We start from the raw sequence: 22,993 nt of genomic DNA, 5'->3' as shown, positions 1-22,993 counted from the left end.
ACTCACTGAATAACCCACACTAATTTTTCATCATATTTCATCCATCTTTCCTCTTATTTAATTCCAACTCCAAACACTCAATTATTTATTTATAGGCAACATACATCATACTTCATGTGCTCGTTCGCTCTCTCTCTCTCTCTCTCTCTCTCTCTCTCTCTCTCTCTCTCTCTCTCTCTCTCTCTCTCTCTCTCTCTCTCTCTCTCTCACACACACACACACACACACACACACACACACACACACACAGTCCAAGCCCCAAGGAGCTACAAAAGGAACAGACTGAACTGTTCCATCTCTGCTCTTTTTAATAACTAGCACTAATACTACCACCTATCTCTCTGAATTCTTTCGTGTTCCCACCATAAAACGTTCATTCCCTTTTCTTCATTTATTCCCATCATTTTTGATTTACAATGGCTCTCAGAATTTTTAATATATTATATATATTATGCTATATACATATTCACATCTTTTGCTTGCTCTCTCTCTCTGAAACACTGACTTCTAGATATTTTTCCAAACAACTATGTGTCACATTTTATCACTCCATTTAATTCTGCCTGATAAAAACATTTTTAAAAATGCTTTCCAAAACCTGAAAGAGTTTGTCTTGAACCTCCTTTTCTAGTTAGCTAAAATAACTTTTAGACAACTTTTTTACTGGACATTCTGACTGCTGCAAATACCAAAGTGCACTTACATCTTAAAATTGATCTGTGCAGCCACACTCATGTGTTAATCTGCATCACTCCTTTCCACCACACCTGTGCACATTCTACCTTCCACTATTTCTTCCTTTTCTATTTTTCCATTTATTATGTAACCCATTATGACTTCTCCTATTGACTCACATTTAATTTAACTTTGATATACTGTTTTAATACCTAGCGCAGAGCACTCATTGAAGCATGCTGGTTGTCCTTATCTCTTACTCTTCCCACTTTCTTTCTTTACTTTCATGCAGACTGCCACACACGTAGGCCTTCATAAATACACTCTCTTCTACAATAACGAACACTACAATTTATTAACTGTCTCTACATTCTTTCATATGCCCACTATCTTTTTTCTTCATCGCTTCCTTTTTCTGATTTACTTCTGATCACTGATAGTGCCTTCTGATCACTCTTGACTTTTGACAGCTCTGTCACTTTCATGGTAACACAGCCAGACTTCATACTCATCTCTCATGGTAGGACATCACCTAATTTTTTCATTCTTTCATCCATTTCGTTTCAGTGACTTTCATGTATTTTCCCAAACAACTATACATTACCCTTTATCAGTCTATTCCATTCTACCTCTATTATCTTCCATTGTATCTTACACTGCCTACATGATTTAGTTTATTACTGAGACATATCAATTTAGAAAGCAGCCTTTTCAAAGCCAATTTCTTTTCCTACTGGTGGATTCATTTCAGTACTGTAAAGTTGAACTTGTTCCTCAATTTGAAGGACCACTGAAGGATGTTCAAAGTTGGTAAGCATCTAATATTTCTGAGTACTTTCCAAACCAGACTGCTTTCCAGCATGTGGCTTGAGTATTACCACACCTTCCTGTTGCTGTCTGGCCCATGACCCAGACAGATAACAGTCTTTGGCTGTTGTACTTCAAATGGGTTTATTTGCCCTTCAAGTGGAACATGCACACAAAATGGCAATTGGTGAGCCAGGTTTCCATGGACACAAAAATATGTTCAGAGTCTAAGCTGACAAACCACAGACACAATGAAATTTCCATCAATTCCTTGTAGTTTCATTATTTAAAAATTCAATTCAAAACCCAAATTGCAAAAGAATGTTGTTTTTTGTCAAGTGAAATTATTAAAGCATTTAAGAACAGGTTATATCAAAGCATGCAGCTCTAAACATTCCAGGCATTACAACCATATGGCTACAGTGGGGAAAAAAAAACATACTGTTTAATTTCAGCTAAACCTTTTTCTTTGTTTTCCTAATACATCCATCAATAGTTTGATATTGTGCATGAATTGGAAAAGGAAATTGAACTGGAGAAGTAATGCATTTAACTAGTTGTTTACTATGCAGACATATGTAGTAAGATGGCTTTCAATAAAATAATTGTGTATGTGTGCCATCTAGTGTACAGTTGTGCTAGCACAAAGAAGTCTACCTTTATTTATATAGTCTTCTTCACATAACCCAATATTTTGCTTGAGAGTATGACCAAACATTGGCTTTGTAATATTGTACAGGCAATCCAGTGATGGGTTGCAAGTTGGGTTGTTTTTAATGCATAATTGCATGGTTTGTAGCTGAACACTAATCCATTGCTAACACTGTGTACATGGATTAAAATGAAACATGTCTAGATCAAAATATGTAGCATTTTGTAATGAAACAAGTATAATCAAGCATTAAAAATGTGCATATGTTCTTCAAGTGATGAACCATCCACACCGTGTCCACACCGTGGTTTTAATCTTTTGAATCCTGCAATAACTAATTAGTTGTTTTGTTGGTGTTTTGTTACATGAGAACTGTATCAAGTGTTGAAAGTGCACAGATGAGCACAAACTCCAGGAACTATTTCAAGCAATGCCATCTCTACACAGATATGTAATAACACTATTTTTACTCACTGCACATAGATATGCATGCTGCAAAAGAACATGTATGATGTGACCACAAGAGGGAACCATTGATTTCAAATTGTTATAACCTACCTTCACACGTTACAAGGGGTGATTCTAGAAAGCGGGTGACTAACCCAGATCAGTTAACTCAGAATTTATATAACCTGACTGCAGGGGGGATAATGCCAGTTTTAAGTACTTAAAACTGGCACCACCCCCCTGCACTCAAGTTTCAAATGACACTTTAATTTCAATTATGCTTAATTTTTCTTTAATCTTCTGCAAGTAGACAAAGTATCACAATTTCCATGGTCATCATTAAACAGCAATTAAGTGCCATCACTCACCTACCTTCAACTGTTGTTCAAGTAATTAACTTTGTAGTCTTGTCTTCTCCATTTGGCGCTCACTGTGGTCCATTTAGTGATTTGCTTCTTCCGATTGTCCCTGTACAGCTCTTTATAGGCATATAGGAAATGTTAAAAATGGTTCTATACTTCAACTTTTTGGATGGTTATAAGGGCTCAGGACAACTATGTACTAATTTCTTACTGTTCCAAGTTGTGTTCTGGTAGTGCATGGGCCCTTTACATGGAAATGGCCAGCAACAGAGTTAGAGGCCAATGTCAAATACATGTATAAAAAATAAAATAGTTTAAAAAGCAGTTGTTACATGTAATATTCAAAACAGACATTCTTGAATCTTTCCTCTTTGAATTAACTGTCATTGTCTCCTTATCTCCAACCTCTTCTTGAAAGCATCAGGCAAACTCTGTGGAAAATAAGATCACCTACAACTGCAGGATGTTCTGATGTGGTTCAGTGCTTCATTCATGTAATGGCACCATCATGACAAAAAGCCCTCACAGCCTCACACTGGCGAAGGGGTAAGTGTTAGAATGTGATAACCCTATCCTTTATGTAGGTGTTTGTGACTCCAGAAGTAGTTGGCTACCTCAAGAGACACCATCAGTTATATAGTGCCCACTGATCAGTGAAGGTCTACTCCTTTGCATGTGTGAGAGGTGGTGCTGGTGGCCTCTCCATCTCTTTGCTTGTGTGATAGGTGGCACAGGTGTGAGAGGTGGTGCTGGTGGCCTCTCCAAATCAGTTTAGGCCCCAGCCTACTTTTAGTTCTCTATGCTGAGAAAATGTGTTGTATGTCCTGGCCTACGGCTAGGCTACAAATATTTAAGTAGCCATTAAAATGTTTTTATACTTGATTTGCTGTCATGGCTGTTTCATCTTCCTCTGTATAATTCTAAATAAAAATAAATAATAACGCTGAATAAAAGCTCTGCTTTATTGTCGCTCACCTTTATCGTCAATCCTATGATCAGCTTTCACTTGATGACAGCTTTTAAAGTTTAACGCACTTAAGTAAGGAGCGCCCTAATCAGAGTTCTTTGACCTCGATCGCGAAATTCTAATCATGGTTTTTGGTAACTCCGAGAGCTCTCCGTTAGTCAAATCAGAGTTCAATGTAAGGTTAATGTTTGTTAAACCGGTTTTTGGGATATACTTGTTTTCTACAAACGTTGTGGTCTTCCCAGTTCGAAACTCCACAGTTTATGATACGGAGCCCTACAACATTCTTTTATTCTTAATAAAACATGTAAAAAGTGTAGAGCGTCAAAATATATGCTGGTAAACTGCGCATGCTCAGGTGTCAATTAACAACGGGAAAGAGTTCAGTCGGACGTTTCGGTTGTACAGACACTCTTACGACGTAGACATAAGAGCGGTCAACAACTTCCAAAGGTTCGAAGGAGTGTATTGACTCTAGTGGGCTGCTCTTCCAACTCCCAAGAAACTTTAATTGAATATGAAGGGTATAGAGGATAATGTAATGAACTTGGAAAGACACGCTGGATAAGACAAACAAGACAACGTTTTAGTAATCTAAATGAATTAGCAGCATTTCAACTTAGAAACAAAGGGGTGAGTCATTTCCTGTGATTGAAGACACGCGAAGCAGTTCTGTGATAACTAACCAAATTAGGGTTTGCTTTTTTTTGTGGTTGTTCTGTAAGCGTTGCTTGTGTAGAATTTTCCCTAAGTGTTATTGCATGCCATTCATTAATCGTTATTTGGTTAGATACAGACATATAAGATCAAGTTCACTACAAAACTAAAAATGCATCTGAATGAAGTAAAAACGCTGAGTAAATATAGACGAGTCTTTGTTAACTAAAAATAATCGCTAACCCCTAAATTGATCAGTAATCGTAAACAGCTGTTTCGGGTCTAGTAGTCTATAGGTAATTTAAACGCCGATCTTATAAAAAAGGATATTGACTTCACATGTTGGTGTTATATCCATGCATTGTTAATTGAGCAGAACTGCATTCATTCACACAAACTTAACGGGAAGGAAATCGGCTGACTTCGACGTGAGTTATTTTTCCTCGATATCCTTACACATTGTCTAAACAGTCCTACTGAGTTGACGTCTCTAGGCAATAATTATTTAAGTACATACGGAAACACGCAAAGTTTAAGATTCAAGTAAACTAAAACGTGTCTAATTCCAGTTTATGGGTACCAGGTTTACCCGTCGCGTTCTGTTATTTGCATAACGCACTCCAAGGGAAAGATAGGGCTTGACTTTAGTGCACGGGTTGACCGACTACTCCATATAAATGGCAATATAAATATCTTACCCAGTCTTTAAAAAAACAGGCCCCATGAACACTTAATCCTGAAGTTGATTAAATGCTGTTTTATCTTTTGGAGTAATCAGAAGTGCACAATCATCTCTCTTGTCTAGTAGCAAGATGTTGTACCATGGATTCAATTTCTTTTGATTCAAATGGTGTGGGGTCACAAACCAAGGGTCAGCTATTTCCTGTCTCTTCTCCAGATTGTTAGCTTGTATGAATGATTCAGATCAGTGCAAATGCTCATCTTGTTAGTTGGTCTACTGGACTAGCTGGACGTTCTGTGCTGTCCACAAAAGGCTGTTGTAATATTTCTTTGTTGACTTGTCAATTTGAGTGCTGCATTCAGAGCCTATATGAGTGTGACTATGTAGCGCAACCATAATAGGAAATACAGACATGGGGACAGTGATGAATACGTCTCTTGGCCAGGTTCATCCTGTTTGACTGTTTCTGTTAGGGATCATGTGTTTTCCAAACTCTTTGTTGTTCTTTTGAGAAAGGATGTGTGTAGCTCCCTCTTTCTACATGTCACTGGAGAACAAAGGGGGGTTGTGCTTAGTGTCTTGTGATACTCAGTTTGAGGTATGTGGATAGGACAATGTTTCAGGCAAGCATTGCTTTTTCACCTCTCTCATCCATATGCTTTCTTTTTAACATCTTTTGGATGAAACACCTACTACAAAGTTTTGCTTCCTAGATGCTCATCAAGAATTCACAGCAATTGTGCTGTGAAGTTTTGATGGATCCAGACATTATAGTTGGAACACAGTGGCAAGTGGAAGTGTGAATAGGAATCTCTATGCTAAGCAGCTTATTAACTGAGATGGAGGCTCAAAAGTATGAACTATTTCTGTGTTAACGGCCACGTGTGTCACGTCTTTAGTTTCTGTAAGGTATGCATCAGGAACACATGCAATTTAGGGCTGTATGTGTGGGAAGAGGAACAGTCTGGATAATGGCATAGGCAGTGGATTGTTTTTCTTTCAAACCACCCTCCCCCTATCTCCACATCTGGCCAGTGTCAAACTATGTAAATAAGATGAAATTACTTCTACCTTTTGTACTGTTTGGGCACCACAGGAGCTCTGCCAGCTGGGACAGCACCTTCTGAAGGAATTTAAGAAATCCTTTGAGAGAAGATGCGATATGCTATTGTACTTCTGCTGAGTTAAAAACATTATGAAGGGGAAAATGAGGCTCATGTAGGAGGAAACTTTGTGTGGTATCTGTGTTTGTGAGGTTGAGGGGCCTGCTGTTAGTGTATGATTGCAAGGTATGTGAGAAGCAGCACATCTGGAGGAGGTTTTCAGGAATGTCCGGGTGGTATTGGGGCTGTTGCTTTTAGCAGAGCAGGTCATATGGGTTATGGAGTAACTGGTGCATTGTGGTACTGACCTAAGAGCAGTCTGATCTCACAAAGGGATTCAGACTGCACTGACAAAAATGGATTCTGAAAGGCCCTATAGTGTCATTCCCTCCTTGGAAACATGTCCTTGTTTGTGCTTTATTGATGTGCCTTGCATTCACTGCAAGAAAGTGTTGATCAAGTCTTCAAGTTCAGCGTTTACTCCACAAAGTTTTCTTTCGTTCAAATCATTTTCCGTTCCAGCATTTCTTAGATAGCCCAAAGGCTTCTTGTGTTCCAGAGCTTCTGGTGACATTACACTTCCCACTTTTATCATGCTTTATATCAGTCTTTCACAGTTTACTCTGTGCAAAGTACTCATCTTAAAATAACAAAGTGAAATAGCTTGACAGTAGACTTTATGGTAGCTTCAGGGAAGGACAAAATGGCTACAATCAAGAGCATTCTTTTTGTCATAGCTTTTATATAATCTTCATTTGACTTGACATTGTCGAAACAAAATGAAGCTATTCAGTTTCAAAAATGGGCTGTACTTGTTGGAAGGGAAAAAACGTTAAGTTCAGGGCTTTCCTTAAGGATATGATGCCAGCAGCTGACCAAATAAAGCTTGGCCCCTGGGAGAACATTTGCCAGTACAACCGGAGAAATGAAGGAAAGCCATGGTGCCAGCAGGAGGGGGCAAACCTCCACCCCGACAAGAAATTCAGAAAGAAGTCTTTACCTTGGTTACTGTGGTGGTGTGTTTTTTTTTTGTTTTTTTTTTTGTTTTTTTTTACATATGTAAATCGGCACTTTTTTAGTTACAATGTGATGAATATAGTTTTGATACTTGTTCATAGTGTTGCTCAAAGATCCTGTTGATTTTCTCTGTTTATTGGAGGTGAAGTGTTTGGGTCGACTCTTTAAAAGCATATACCCAATGATTCTTATGTCTGCTTTCAGCTCCTACATAACATTTTGTTGATCAGTGAAATTGCAAGTTAGAGCGGCTGTTCTTTGGAGAGTAAATGAACCATGTCTCAATGTTTGCCCCTGGGGGTTGTTGGGTAATGGGACACACAGTGTTCTGTGTTATATGAAGAGATTTTCTTTAGCTTCTCCACTCAGCCTGTTAAATGGTTTAATTCAGGGCATTTATCCTACTTCTAGGCATACAATACAGGAATTTTAGCCAAAATTTTTTTTCTTTGACTTGCCCACAAATTTAACAACAGGACCATATTTAAAATGTTAGGTGCTTGGTCAAAAGTGATTGATTGTTGGTACACATGATCTGGTGGTGTGTATTTTAAGGACTTCCAATGTAGATTGATTGGACCCCCACCCCCATCCTCTGTTTCTGTCTTGAATTTGATGCTATTACCAAAATTATACTTTTTCCATACCCTCTTTGCATGAGAGCTTATTTATCTGTGTAATGCATTCTCATTTACTTGTTTAAACTGTATAATAGAATAATTTCAAGATTTTTAAAAGAAATAACCATGGGGGGGGAGGTATTTTCACACATCTGTAGTCATTAGTTAAGACAACCTAGTTAGGGCAAGCTACTCATTTGCTAAAATTTGCTTTTAGTTGTGCGTTTTGGTTTGCAATTTCTGTCCTACCCCACATATTTTAAATTAGAATAACAGAATGTTTTTATCCCTCATCTGACCCCTTAGACTGGACTGGGAAGCATCAGGGCTTCCATGCAGTAGAAAGCCTTTAGGGTTAGGTGGCTGGGAATACTACCTCTGGGCTTTCTTTGGAAGTCTGGAATTCCAATCATTCCAGCAAATTGGCATAAAGAATGTCCTGTGAGGAGTGTCTATTATACTGCAAAGCAGTTCTGTTTCTTTCTGTGTGGTGTGATATATATTTTGTTTTTATTCCACAGTTTTGTTTCAGGATGACATTAAGTGGACATTTTTGTTTTAAAAGGGGTTTACAGGTGCTGGGAACATGTTTAATGTTGAGTAAGAGATCTTTCACTTCCTTCGTCAATTCTCACCACTGATACATTTGTTTTCTGTCATTTGCAGATTTGTAAAATGATTTCAGATGCCAGTGAGATGTTGGCAGCAGCCTTGGAGCAGATGGATGGGATCATCGCAGGTAAGATTACATTATATGCAATAAAATGGAAGTACTTAGTTACATGTGCTTGGATAGATACAGTTATTAAAGTGTTAACTCAGCATTATGAGGAATGATTTATGCACACATTCATCAGATTCAAAATCAGCCAAATGGATTACTGTGAGAGACTTGTAATACCAGAAATAGATTGGTGTGCACAGCACACCAGTGGGGGAAAAATCTCCACATGAAAGCACTTCACATCACGGCCTAACGTACAGGGATAGGCCAAAGGAATATGCCTTTCAAATCACTTATCACCTCAGTGGCACTTCGATGAAATGGCCGCTCTCTGCATGGTTGTGTGCTAAAGCCTCCTGCCCAGGCTTTAAAGCTTCACTCTAAGACATTATGTAGATTTTTCCACTGGCTCAGCACTGAGCAAGTCTAATGCTTATTCAGTCTGCCTACACAATACTGTCCATCCCTGGGAACATTAGCAAGGCAGCAGAAAGAATTAAAGTATTTGCTGCATGATTTGGAGCTTCGCAGGGCTTGTGCTTTTCCACTGACTTCTGTAATTGCAGAACTGCACATGCCAATGTTTGTCATCTGACCTTAACAACCATAGTGACCATAGACATGGCGTTTCTCCTCCCTTTTGCTGTATTTACTGTAATGGCTTACAAAAACCCAAAGAATTAAAAAAAAATTATGTAATACCATAAAGTTCAGTCCAGTTAAATGGAGATTAAACATTGTGTCTTTGTGAACACTTGTACTCCTGTTTTGGCCACCCTAGGCTCAAAAGCCATGGACTACTCCAATGGCCTATTTGACTGTCAGTCACCTACTTCACCCTTCCTGGGTAGCCTGCGAGCCCTGCACCTGCTGGAGGACCTGCGGGGGGCGCTGGACCTGATGGATGTGGAGGAGCGGGAGAGTCTGCGGGGCCAGGTGCCTGCCACTACAGCTGAATGTCTGGTTGAGTGGCTACAGAGCAGACTGGTGAGTGGGCAGGAGATCAACTAGATGGATGTAGTGAAGTATTTAATATCATGCTAATGTTTGGCAAACTGGAAATGTCAAATTCCCAGGAATGCTGGAGTGCAGTATTATTTTACAGTGTTGGTCATGATTTTTCCAATGAAAAATCAGTTTTTAGCCTTACCCTATTTTTTAGACTGTGTTTATTATTTTTTTTACCCCATATTTCTCCCAATTTTATTTATGCCTATTATCACCCATTAGCTAGCTAGCTAGCTAGCCTTCCCTTGTCATAGGACAGCTATCAACCATGTACAGTTCAGGGGATCACATGATTCCTTCAGGATACCACTTTTTTTTTTTTTTTATAAACAAAATCTGTTGCACATGCAACATGGGGCAGCTGAACACATTTGAAGGAACCACTGCCCTGGTCAGCAAGCATGAGCACACAGGCAGCCATAATTGGATTGGGTCACTGTTATTAACGGAGGATAGAGTAATGCCATCCTGGATGCCAACCATTGAATGGCGGTGTCATGATTATGATTTGAACCAGTGAGGTCATGATGGTTGTGTATATGCTTTTTTTTTTTTGCACCATTTCTATAAGGTGTGTGTGTGTGTGTGTGTGTGTGTGTATATATATATATATATATATATATATATATATATATATATATATATATATATATATATATATATATATATATATATATATATATATATAAATATATATATATATATAAATATATATATATATATATATATATATATATATATATATAAATATAAATAAATATAAATAAATATTATACACATTTGTTCTATCCAGAATTTTTAAAAAAAATAAAATAAACTTTTTTGATTCTCACAAATTAGTTCTTTGCTAAATAGCATGTACTATTTTACCATTAGTATGGATAATTCATTTATGATGGAACTTGAGACAAGTTGTTGTGACAGAATTTGCTGGACTTCAAATATCCTAAGTTGGCGTGCATCAGTTTCTTTCCTGTTCTATTGGTTTTGTTGAGTTTAGGTTTAGAGACGGAGAAGGAAATAAGGAGACTAGAAAAAGAAATGGAGAATATGCTAAAACACATTACCTGAGAAATATCCATCCATAGCCCACGACACTGGCACTTACTGGACACTTTATTAGTTATACCTTTCTTATATGGGCATTTTATACAATTATAGACTAGCTCAGCATAGAAAAGTATGGATGTGTTGCAATTTGGTTCCAAAAGTACAACTGCTGTAAATTTCAAATAATTGAGTCTTTTTTTTCTTTTATTACTTTACACTAAGACAATGCAGTTGCATATATCAATTGTGTTTTTTCTGCAAAAAAAGGAAAACATTTTACATATTACATTAAGTGATTTTAACTTTCCTAAATAGCTAGGTATTTTTCCTCCACATGTGCATCACCAAGACTAAAATCAGAGTTGTGATTGGATAAACGCTTTCCCAGCAGTTAGGTTACATTAACCCAAGCACTGGTCATCACCATGCATACTCAAGATTCTTAATACAACTCCAAGAAATTACTTGGCCAAGACATACTAAGTGCTTGGATTACATATTTAACATGTGGTTGTTTTTAATAGTTACTGTCTTTTGGAAATTCATTGTATTTGCTTTGAATTACAGTATTTCACATATTTGTTCCATGATTCACGCTGAAGAGCATTATGCTGTTATTAGGAATCATGGATGTTGGCTGTTCACCTACAAGACTTTCGATTTTGGCCAGAAAGAGACTTTTGCAGTCTGACCTAAATGTAACCTTCCAACATTGCTTCAGTAGCCAAACCAGTGCTGATGTCTGTTAACTATTTAACTTCTTTCTTGGATCCTTTGTGGTTCAATGCAATTTTATAGTCTTTTCAGACTTATCTAATTAGAGCCTTAACATCGCTTCTTATTAGGTGTGACTGTCTGTCTGCATGCCTTTCTGAATCCAGTTTGTGAGCATGTGCATGCTTTGTATATGCTGTATAAAGTTTCCTGTGCCTGTTTTTCCATGTGTAACTAAGTCAAGGTCATTGGTTTAAATTTTCACCATTTGCATATAGAAATCCTGTGAAAAAATCATTTAAAGGCCCACATCCCATTACACTCTTGGACTCCCTTTTGACTCTGATATTTGATTTGATGTTATTTCTTTGTCAGGCCAATTTGATTCTTGCACCTATATGGTCATTTAATCCTTGCTAGGTCATCTTGCTGAGTATTGGTGGGCTTTGAAAGTTTTGAAAGAGATCAGGATGGCTAATCAAGTATGCAGACTCAGAGTATGTGACAAATAACTCATCTAATCTCTTGGCACACTGTTCGATAGCAGCAAAATAGGTCTATATTAAAATATCAGTTGGAGATAACATGAGTCATTGGGATTTGGCTTCTGACCATTTTTCAGCAGCAGCAGAATTTACAATAAAACCCACATGTTCTTTAAAGAGGCTTTCCTGTCCTTGCGTTTAATGTCTCCTGGCTTCAATTTGACATACAGCGTAAATCACCCTACTGTGGTAATCCATAACTGTTAGAATCCCCTTTTCCTTGTTCCTGTTATCTGATCCTTCCAAAGGCTGTATTGCTATGGAACTTTTGTATGGTTTCAAATTGCATTCGTCTTTGCAGACTAATGGTCATGGATCTGGAGCAGGGGATGGGGTCTACCAGGAACAACTTTCCCGTCTAGAGAGTGAAAAGGAATGTCTAGTGCTTCAGGTGGGTAGAGAAAAGATGCATGTATATAGCCTTGGACTAATTGGCTTGTTTGGGGGGGGGGGGGAAGTGTGTGCAGAAAAATAACCAAACTGTCGCTCCCTGTGTACCTCATGTAATGTACTCCAGTCTTTATAGATGAGAAGCAAATAATGGACCTCATTTGTAATTCGTGTCCAAAATATAAAATAAAAATGAATCAAAACAAAATTCTCATACCAAATAGCTTTGGTGCTTTGCATTGATGCTATGTGTCCTTGTTTAAGTCTTATTGCACCTACATGTTATGCCCCCTGTCCTTAGGTGAGTGTTCTTACGGACCAGGTGGAGGTCCAGGGAGAAAAGATAAAAGACCTAGAGATGTGTCTTGAGGAACACCGGATGAAGCTTATTGCCACTGAAGAATTACTACAGCAGGTGTGGGAACTTTCATGTAAATGTTTTGTGATGACTAATAAAATTATTTCAAGTATATACATAACATGACACCACACAAAATAAGGAATACCAAAATCATTGTTCAGGATGATTGAAAATTGTCTCTTGGATAGCTACCTTTTGCCTTAACTTCAGGCATGAAAACGATAATTTGCACGTAGGTCACTTATGAATAGCTGCTGCTCATGTAGTAACTTTGTGTGTGTATTCTAAAAATATATTATTAATTCTGATTATTTTAAGTCTGTATACTCAACCTTGTGCATTATTGTATGTAATATTTACACTTCATGGTGATCGAACCCTCAATAGGAGCTCCTTAGCAGAAGTTCATTGGAGACCCAAAAACTGGAGTTGTTGACGGAGGTGTCCAGTCTGAAACTGAAGCTGGCAACTGTAGACCGAGAGAACAGGGAGAGTGAGGTACAGTAACACCTACTAAGAAATCATTGCTGCCAGATAAGCCTGGCCATTATCCTGTTACTAGTGATGTGTGTAGCCACTTAAAACCTTTTGACTCTGTTGAAGCAAGAGTCTGAGCAAGGTGTCGAGGTCTCAATCCATTTCCTGTCAGTCATTTCACCTCACTCTAACCAAGACTACACTACCACTATTCACCTCTTCACTGCTGACGCGTACTAGACGTGGGATTTTAGCCCAAGAGTGTAGCTTAAGAAACCACAAATCGACCAAGGGCAAGAGGGATGGGGTAGGTTTCTAAGTGCCAGACAAGATACATGTGGAGGTGTGCTATATGAAACACTGAGTTGAAAGTTTGTTTCTATGTGCTTTATTATGAATGTCCTATAAGCTGCAAACTGCATTTAAAAATTGTTTTTCAGAGCCTGCTTCAACAGTTCTTTACATTTGTGTCTTGCTTTCATCAGTATACATGTCTGAAGCCAGCAATTACACAATGCTCTTCAAGTCATATTGTACACCAGCCAAGTGGTGTTGCCAAAAACAATTCTGTATGATGGTTATAGTTTATGCCACAGTTTACCAAATACCAGTGCATTTGCATCCTCCTTATATCCTCTGCATTCTTGACCCTTTAACTCACAGCTGTCTCTGTTGCTCCAGGGCCTATATCAGGAGCTCAGCGACATGCACCTTAGGATTGCTGCTATGGAAGCCGAGAAAGCACAGCAGGAAAGAAGCCTGAACTTGACCAGAGTAAGAGTGCTTTGTGTTCTGGTGCTAATTTACACATATGGGTAACTGTGCTGGGGGCCTGTGAAGCACACTGGAGAATGGTCTATAGCGTGCAGACTGGAGAGAGCATTCATGGATTGTCTCAGAACCTTTACCTAACACTTGTCGCAGTGCTGTCAGAGTCTTCCATGTGTTTCCTTCGCAACTCTTCTTTTCCTCTGTTTCCTGAGTGCTGTAAAGACTTGATGCTCCATGTTCATCAGTACTGGTAAATCAGACTGTCATTGGAATAACGGAGTGCAGGTAGTTTGGATTTTTCTGCCCATCACCCTTCTTATCTGCATTTTGTCCTTATGTATATCTCTTTGCTTCCTGATTTCAAAGTGCGTCAATTCTGTATATGGGCCTCTACTAGTCTCTGCTGTTTTTTTTAGAGTTTTGTTTTTGATTTGATTGTTCTAACAATTTTTTTTGGGATGTTTAACATTTCTAGGGCTTCCATCCGAACGCAATGCTAAAGCAGATTACACGCATGTGATTGCCAGCAACCTTGCTGTGTTGATACAGTTAGATATCAAGTTTTCATGAGGCTCTTTGTTGATCAGGATGAGCTGATGGCATTGCAGAGGCTGCTGGAAGAGAGGGAACAAGAGCTAAGGAGACTGAAGGATTGGACAGTACCTGAGGTCATGACCTCAGACACAGCCCATCTCGGAGAGAAAGGTAGCATGTCTGTGTTTGTTTTAACATTATGATGAGCATGGCTCCAACAATGGCTCATCCTGGCCTTCTCAGTCCATTGGCCCCTCATGCAAAACATTTCAGACGATGTATACATGTGCATTCTCTCTGTACTCCCTTCATATCTTGCATGTTCAGGCATGAGATTCTGAAGCTGGCAACATTCTTGCACCATGCACATCACAACTTTGTAACTTATTACCATGGACCAACCACCTTAACAGCTAGTGGCATGTACAACACAACTGAACAGAGGCTTAAACTGACTTGAGTGTCCATAATTGGCCACATCCAGACTGAGTTGATATAAAACCTCAGTTCTACTCAGTAGTTTTGGTTACTGCAACAAATGGTTCTCTACATTTTTCCATCCTTAAGAACAACAAACCACATGCATTTGCTTAATTCTTAGTGTTCTGCCTGTTTTCTATGCCATGTGCTGTGCTTCAGACACAGAGGTGCAGAGGATGAAGCAGACAGTCAAGTCTTTAATGGCCACTAATGTTGAGAAGGTAATCTCCCAATATGCTCAACTCATGTTAGCCCTCGCACCATTTAAATAACACTTGTGGTGATGTGCAGGCACCAACACTCTGCTCTGTGTACTGATGACCACTGGGGTCCTTTGCCTAAATGCCAGTTGCTTGTTTTCCTCAGGATCATAAGATTGAAGAGCTTCAGCAGTCCCTGATGAACTACAAGCCAGTGCTGGACATGGCAGGCTCAGGACAGAGACAGAAAGGTGAGCACTTGCACACAGCTGCTTCTATTCTGCAAACACCTCAGTATGGCTGAAGACCTAGCACTGCATAAATCTTCTACTCACAAAAGGCTAATATTGGGGTGTAAAACACAAAAATACTTTCCATGTCTGCATATACTCTGGTGCATGGTTTTTACTTTACACAGTCCAGTCCAAACCCTTATACTCATACAGTAAGGCATGGCAAGACAATGTTACTGATTCGTTACTCAGAGTGAACAAATTTGTTAGGTTTCTTGTAAAAATAGATTTTCTCTGCCTGCCTAAATTAAATTTGAGCAGAAAATTATTTTAATCATTCCTTTAACATGATTTCCCATGTACCTCCTTGTGCAGCTGTGTGTGACCTGCCCTGTCTTACTAGCATGTCTGCTCCACTGTCAGACAAGGCCAAAGAGGCAGCAGGGCTGTGTGGAGGGTCAGCCATGGCTACTGTACTGACGGAAGCCCCCTCCCTGGAAGAGACATTAGAGACTGATGAGGTCTGGCCCCCACCATCTCCAATATGCATACATGCGCACACATGCACTGTTGATCCAGGATCAAAACACAGGATGTTTTCCTGAATTCCTTTAAGACTTTAATACTCCTTTGTCTTCATGCCTTGGGAGTATTTTGCATTGTTTTAAACTCCCATGGGACTCCAACTAGACTTTTGCACTGGGGTGTTCTCATGGTGCTCTCATGTTAACTGTGGGCATTCTTGTTTTATTCTGGGATTTTTTTTTATTTTGAGATTGTGAAGTACACACCTAAACATGCATATGGTTACATATACCCAGGATCTTTTTCCCCTACAATTACCCTGAGCCTCTTCATGTCTCTCTCCCTTTTTAAACACATCTTCCCTGAGGGCCTGTGATTGAGAGCCATTAATTAATTCTCTCTCTCTCTCTGTCTGTCTGTCCTTTTCCTCTACTGCTCTGCACAGCCTCAGGTGATTCCATGCGCTGAACTTGTCCCCGAGTTTGAGCTCCCAACCAAACGTGAGGGAGAGCATGTGCCAAACCCTGCTCCACACAGGTCTGTCATCTTTCCAGAATCCTGTCTGGATTCCAGTGCCAAAGCAGAATCAGCGGGAATTTGATGCTGAATTCACAAAAATGTTTTAATTAAATGGCATACATTTGAGTCTGCAAATGGCATGTAATTGTATAGTTATTTTTGGAATTTTTCTGATTGCAGTTCCTTTGAGGGGCTCGGGTGGGAAGGTTCATCCTCTCCTGTCAACAGGGAGGAGGTACTGACTCTAAATATGCATTTATTTTAACAAAGGGGACAATTTGAGTCTGAGGTTTTTCTAATACTAAGCAATTAAGGCCTTTAGAGCCCTCTGTTGTTTGTAAATGGTCCTACAATTTAGAAACGTTGTTCTGACTTTATCTTGGATTGCTGGCTTTCCATTCAGTCATACCAGTTGATCCATTTAACTAGATCTCCTGTAGAGCCTAACTGACACACAATGCGCTGGGAGAAGAGCTAATAATACAAAGAATCTGCTGTGAGTGTGTGTTTAGAGTAAACAAACCATACTGAATTAGAGCTTTTGTTTTGTAATGTCACCATCGTAAAAGATGAGTCATGTTTAAAGAATCATAATGACAAAGATTCCTAAACCATTTTTATAGTTGTAAATTGATCACATTTCAAGGCAAAAATAATTCCAATGTCACATGCAGTCCAGAGGCTTGGTGGTGGTAATTTCTAAACTCAGGTCAGTAACCCTAACTCTGTTTATCTGTTCTCTCCTCAGCTTCAGTCTGGGAAAAATGGTAGCTTCCCAGGACCCTCGCCTTCTCCACCCCACCCAGGGGAGAGCGACCGCTTCGGCACCAGGAAAAACCGCTCCTCTTTTAGCCGGGGCTTCTTTAAGATCCGGGGCGGGAAGAGTTCATCCAGCACTCCAAACCTGGGTGAGCCACCATGCATTGGGTCTCTATCTATCCACTAGTTAGTTGGCCAAGGAAGGTTCTGTATAAAGAAGTACATTTGGCCTCTGTTCATGCATCATCCAGCTTTGTGTTTCTGTATTATGTCTGAGTATTTATATGAACTGTGTGTGTGGGTCAGTCTGTGTGCCGCGAGTAAGCAGGTATATACTGGGATGTTAGTTTGACTGAGTTGGTCTAGTTTCTCTGTTCATTCTGTGTGCGTCTTTTCTGTCCTCTATATGATGTGAAGACCACAGCTGGAGTGCAAGTGCACCCATGTTAGGTACAGCACAAAGCTGGCCTGCAGGATGGTGGCTCAGATATTGAACGTGGTCACTGATGTGCTTTCACATGGGTAAGAGTGGAAGCTTGTGGCAGAACCAGATCTTGGATCAACAGTAATTGGCCATCCTGTTTGTTGTTTATGTAAAAGGATGGGATACAGTGTTTGCAAAAAGTACAGTAGTGATTTGGCTCATTCTTCTTAATGCATGCAGTAAGTCTGCCATTAGAAGTGTCTCAAACTGAGGCAAGGCCTGGGCCAAATGCGCACTTTGAACTGCATCACATCATCGCATCCTCACAGTTGTCCTTAAAGAGCTTAAACCGCTATCTTTTACCCCTGTCCAATTCTGACACCAACTGTAATGATGCTGTTGAGCCATACAAGTTGGCAGCTGCATTTAATACCCACTTTCAACTTGAAAAGCTGAGATGAAGTGATGAAACAGCATTTTCTGCACGTGCGGCCTGCACACTGTAGCTGTACAGGGTTATGGCCCATCATTAACGATCATTTTTGCCTCAGCTGCATTGCACATTTCTTTTACTTTTCCTTGCAGGCGTTTCCAGTACAGTTTTGCAAACTGCAAATGCCTTTGTCCAAATGCGGGATTAAAAAAGAAAAAGGTTATGAGGAAAGCCATTCTAGTTCAAGCCCTATGCACTCCGGCCAGACTGCATGCATTTTAGGTGGTTTGTTTTTCTTTTTTTTCCCCCCCATGTTTCAGCTCAGGATGGGTCAGGATGGAACAGTCAGTGGCTTGCAGGCTCAACTGGGGTTTGAGTCTTACTCACTTTGCATGAGCAATTATAGGAGCAGTAGTAATCTCTGTGGCATCTCATAGGAAGAGTAGTCTCCAGTACAAACATGGCCTATTGGGTAATCTTTTAGCAGCTGAAGCTGAGCAGAAGAGGAATGAGCACCTGGATCTTGCAGGAGCCCTGTCTCCCAAACCCAAAGAGGAGGAAACCACATCACCTGAAGGCAAGAAGAAAGCAAAAGGGATCCGAAGGTTTTTAGGAATGTAAGGAATTTGTCAAGTTTTATCTGTAGAACTCCGTAAAAACATTTGTCCATACTTCTGTTGTTGGTCCTGCCTGCCTGTGTGAGAACTGGAGTTACTCAAGTGCTCTAATGCTTGTTGTAAATGTAGCTGAATTTCTGTTCCTGTTGTAGGGTTAAATTTTAATGTTTAATTTCCTCCAGTGGCAAGCATTCATTTTGCACTTAATTCTTGTACAGTTCTTTTAAAAAAAAAAATAAAAAAAAAAACACTTTGAAGTGGAAGAGTACCCTTCCTTCTCTTCTCACAGGATGAGGAAGAGCCAGTCCACCTCCTTCAACCTGGAAGATGCTCCTGAGTCAGAGTTCAGGAGGGGAGGAGTCAGAGCCACAGCTGGGCCCAGGCTGGGCTGGTCACATGACTTGCAATGCCGCACCAAAAAGTAAGTGGAAGTAGTGCATCGTGTGGTGTTTTTTTTTGTTGTTTTTTTTTTTAAAGAAATGCCTCTCCAGGGGCTCTGTCATGAGTCTTATTACAGCCTTTATTTACGTACTTGCACCCCCCCCCCCTTTTTTTTTTTTTGGTCCAGTGAGCTGGACTTCCCACTCACACATTGGTCTAAAGATCAGGTGTGTGTGTGGCTCCAGGAACAGGGCTTGGGCCTGTATGTGAGCCAGGTTCAGCAGTGGATCAGCTCTGGGAGCATGCACCTAAATGCTTCACCACATGACCTTGAAAAGGTCAGGGCATCAAATATCCAACCATCTTGCCAACCAAATTGCCAACCCTCCACTGCTGGGGTGATGATGCGTCTGCAAAGGTAGTAATGATTCCTTTGTCTTCTGCATGCACTATAGGAGCTGGGCATCAGGCACCCTCTCCACAGAAAGAAACTGCAGCTGGCCCTTCAGACCCTGGGCTCAGAGGAGGATGACACAATGGGCAAGCTGGACTTCAACTGGGTCACTCGTGAGTAACCATTGCAACACATTGTAAAGTGATGGTGTAATAATAAATTGCTGACACAGTAAAGCTTACCAGGCGAATATGGCACAAGGTTAAGGGACCAAGAGGCTTTGTAAATAAGTGTCCCTTTCTCACCAGGGTGGCTAGATGACATTGGCCTGCCCCAATACAAGTCCCAGTTTGAGGAAGGTCGGGTGGATGGACGCATGCTTCACTACATGACTGTAGTAGGTCTTGTTTTTTGTGTCCCATTATGTGCAATCCTATTTAAACCAGTGGTAATGTTTTAACAACCTTTGGGCAGGATAACTTGCTGGCTCTGAAGGTGGGCAGTGTGCTTCACCATTTCAGCATCAAGAGGGCCATCCAGGTCTTGCGGATCAACCGCTATGATCCCAGCTGCCTCCGCCGCAGGCCTTCTGATGAGGTTCCAGACCTACCCCCATAAACACTGTTATTCATGTAGTGATGCATGCTGCTCTTTGTATTTCTGGAAAGCTAAACCTGCACCTGGTCCTGTGCAAACAGAGTAACATCACTCCGGCAGAGGTGTGCCAGTGGACCAATCACAGAGTGATGGAGTGGTTGCGCTCGGTGGACCTCGCGGAGTACGCACCCAACCTCAGAGGAAGTGGTGTGCATGGAGGCCTGATGGTGAGGGAAGGAAAGGAATCAGGCACAGTTAAATGGGAACTATGAGAGGAAGATGGGAGAGGGATTGGGGGGGTGATCAGATGTGGAAATTAGATTCTCGTGCCTCAGGTTTTGGAGCCACGATTCAACGTGGAGACCATGGCCCTGCTCCTGAACATTCCGCCCAGCAAGACTCTACTGAGACGTCACCTGGCAACCCACTTTCACCTCCTGATTGGTGCTGAGGAGCAGGGACTGAAGCAGGAGTGTCTGGAGAACCCTGACTACATGCCCCTCACTGCCACAGCCAGAGTGAAGGTACAGACTGCTTTTTATGCACCTGGGCCTTAGCATTGCTTAGCATCTTTGACAGATCACAGCAGAGCAAAAGGTGATGTCTCCCTAAAGTTTAAACTAAGGCCAGGCTTTGTGGTTGGAGAAAAAAACTATATATAAATTCAGTGTTAATCAACAATTAAATCTCTCAGGTCTACCCTATGTCTCCTATTGACTTACAAAAGTGAGTATTACAGAGGCATTTCAGGTTTGATTTGGGTAACATGGTAATGTTGCAGTGAGCAAATGAAGCCAATACAAATTCCTGAAATGCAAAGATAAGGGAGTTGCTAATCTCTTCTGATAAGCACCATTCCTCCACCTGCCCCAGCCAAGGCGCTTGTCATTCGGGGGATTTGGGACACTGCGGCGGAAGCGTCAGGAGGAGATCGAGGAGTATGTGTGCCCCATGGACGTGCAGATGCCCCAGGGCAGCAGCTTCCACACACGCCAGCACATCTACAGGAATGACCTGGACCAGCTGAAGCAGGTGCCAGTACTTCAGAGCAGTCAAACCTGCCCCTACATAAGTACAAGTATGACCATGGGGCCAACTGGGGTATCCAGTTTCGTAGTATTTAGAGTTCAGTGCACAAATGCTGTTTTCTTGTGAGTTGGTAAAATTGCTGCAAAACTGCTGTTTTCTTGTGACCATCGGTCTGCTTATAGATGGAAGATTCTGAGGGCACAGTGAGACAGATAGGAGCCTTCTCAGAAGGGATCAGCAACCTGACAGTGAGATGCCAGACAATGATGCGCGCGCACACACATTATAACTCCCCTAAAATATTACCAAATAATTGCTTTACATACTATGTTAGTACTACTTGAGGTTAATGTTGCTGTATTCTATTCTGAAAATGAGCAGAAGTCGCAGATCATTAAATACAGCCTTTAATATAAGTTGTCTTGGATGCACTAATGTTAGGTGTCCAACTCCCTGCTGGCTGCTGCTTTGGACTTTTGCTTTATCTAGAGTATGCTGACCGAGGATGAACTCTTCAGGGAAATGCCTTCTCATTCTCCCAACGCCAACACTGCAGATGAGTCCAGTGCATGAGGAAGGAAGCTGTCTCCTGCAGGGCCACCGATTCGCACCAAAACCTTCCCAGCCTGTTCCACTGCCAGTACTGTGACTTCTACCATTGGAGATATGCTCCAATGGCACTGTCTACATATCACAGATCTATAAACATACTGTAGTGGAATACCTTCAATGTCTTATTTATTTGCACATCTGCAGTATATACAGTGTTTATAAGAAATTGTGCCAAACAAACACTGAAGAGTACAAATGATGATCAGAAAACACTTTTTAAATTATTTTTAATCTTATGGTAACTTGCGGCTTATGTCGCCATTATACTTTTAGCATGTGTTTTGTCTGCTGTGTTATTGATGCAATGTGGACAATTGGCAGGTGTATCGGGAGGGGGATAATATCCTCAGGGCAAGCATTTAGCCTGTGGATCAGTAATTTATGCTACAATTACATCAGTGAATGTCCCCTTGCTGTGTGTGGTTTTAGGAATTTATTAAATCAATAAAGCTGTGTACTCCAATATTCTTAATCGCTAATTCTTGTAGTCTTTTTACTCCCTTCATCAAAGCAACATGGTAATGATCAGGAGATGAATGAAAACCCAGAAATTATTCCAATTCCAAATTTGAATTTTGTCATTAGCAGAGGTGTCTTTTCAACTCCTCAAAAAGTGCATATTGTAATTCATCCATTAAGATGTCATGTGTTCTTCAGTATGCATCATCACCCCCTCCCCAACTGTTGTTCTGGATTGTGTTTAACTGGATTTATGGCTCTGTGAAGATGCAGGTAACAATGAGAATTATTTAGTTACAATGAGAATTTTTTTTATGAATGCATAAAGATATCACATTTTTACATGGCAAGTATGGAAAAAAATATATATTAATATTTCTCTTTAGTAGTGGAAACAAGGTTTGGAGACAAAAAAAATGCTTTTTATATAGTACTTTATTAAAACAAGGTGTACAAAGTGCTTTAGAGTTCAAATAAAATTAAAGAAAAAGTTGGAGGCTAAAAGGGAAAGCAAAGAGCAAAATAAGATAAAATAAGAACAAATCCAGCAGAAGACGCAGGCTTACTTGACTTAAAATAAAATAAACAATATACATGCATCCTTCCTCTTAATAATGCTTGGATTTTAAAGAGCCCTCAGATTGCTAAAAAGGGGAATTCAGAGCTTGGTGCCACAGTATGGCATGTTACTGTGGTACAATGGGAAGAGACTATTAAGGCATTTTAAGGTCAATAGGAGTATTATAGTCAATTCTAAAAGACATCAAC

The 22,993-nt window shown here is 40.2% G+C and overlaps 1 protein-coding gene across 2 annotated transcripts; it reads left to right on the top strand.

The window, feature by feature from the left end:
* The first annotated feature begins 4,304 nt into the window (after positions 1 to 4,304).
* ppfibp1a (PPFIA binding protein 1a) lies at positions 4,305 to 22,245 on the top strand. 2 transcript variants are annotated; one of them, XM_035528588.1, is made up of 25 exons: positions 4,305 to 4,543; positions 8,656 to 8,728; positions 9,495 to 9,700; positions 12,332 to 12,421; positions 12,722 to 12,835; positions 13,169 to 13,279; positions 13,940 to 14,032; positions 14,617 to 14,734; positions 15,203 to 15,264; positions 15,410 to 15,494; positions 15,900 to 15,997; positions 16,447 to 16,538; positions 16,701 to 16,755; positions 17,269 to 17,428; positions 18,621 to 18,753; positions 19,043 to 19,174; positions 19,322 to 19,472; positions 19,590 to 19,701; positions 19,837 to 19,925; positions 20,003 to 20,125; positions 20,227 to 20,352; positions 20,461 to 20,649; positions 20,999 to 21,157; positions 21,337 to 21,402; positions 21,644 to 22,245. In XM_035528588.1, the coding sequence occupies exons 2-25, from the start codon at positions 8,665 to 8,667 to the stop codon at positions 21,725 to 21,727; spliced, it is 2,712 nt and encodes a 903-aa protein (XP_035384481.1). In that variant the 5' UTR covers positions 4,305 to 4,543; positions 8,656 to 8,664; the 3' UTR covers positions 21,728 to 22,245. The 2 variants fall into 2 exon arrangements, with proteins under 2 accessions (XP_035384481.1, XP_035384480.1); XM_035528587.1 differs by having other exon boundaries at positions 15,852 to 15,997.
* Positions 22,246 to 22,993: the final 748 nt, after the last annotated feature.

Source organism: Electrophorus electricus, chromosome 7 (assembly GCF_013358815.1).
Source record: "Electrophorus electricus isolate fEleEle1 chromosome 7, fEleEle1.pri, whole genome shotgun sequence".
Classification (NCBI taxonomy): Eukaryota; Metazoa; Chordata; class Actinopteri; order Gymnotiformes; family Gymnotidae; genus Electrophorus; species Electrophorus electricus.
This window is presented reverse-complemented; position numbering and strand designations above follow the sequence as displayed.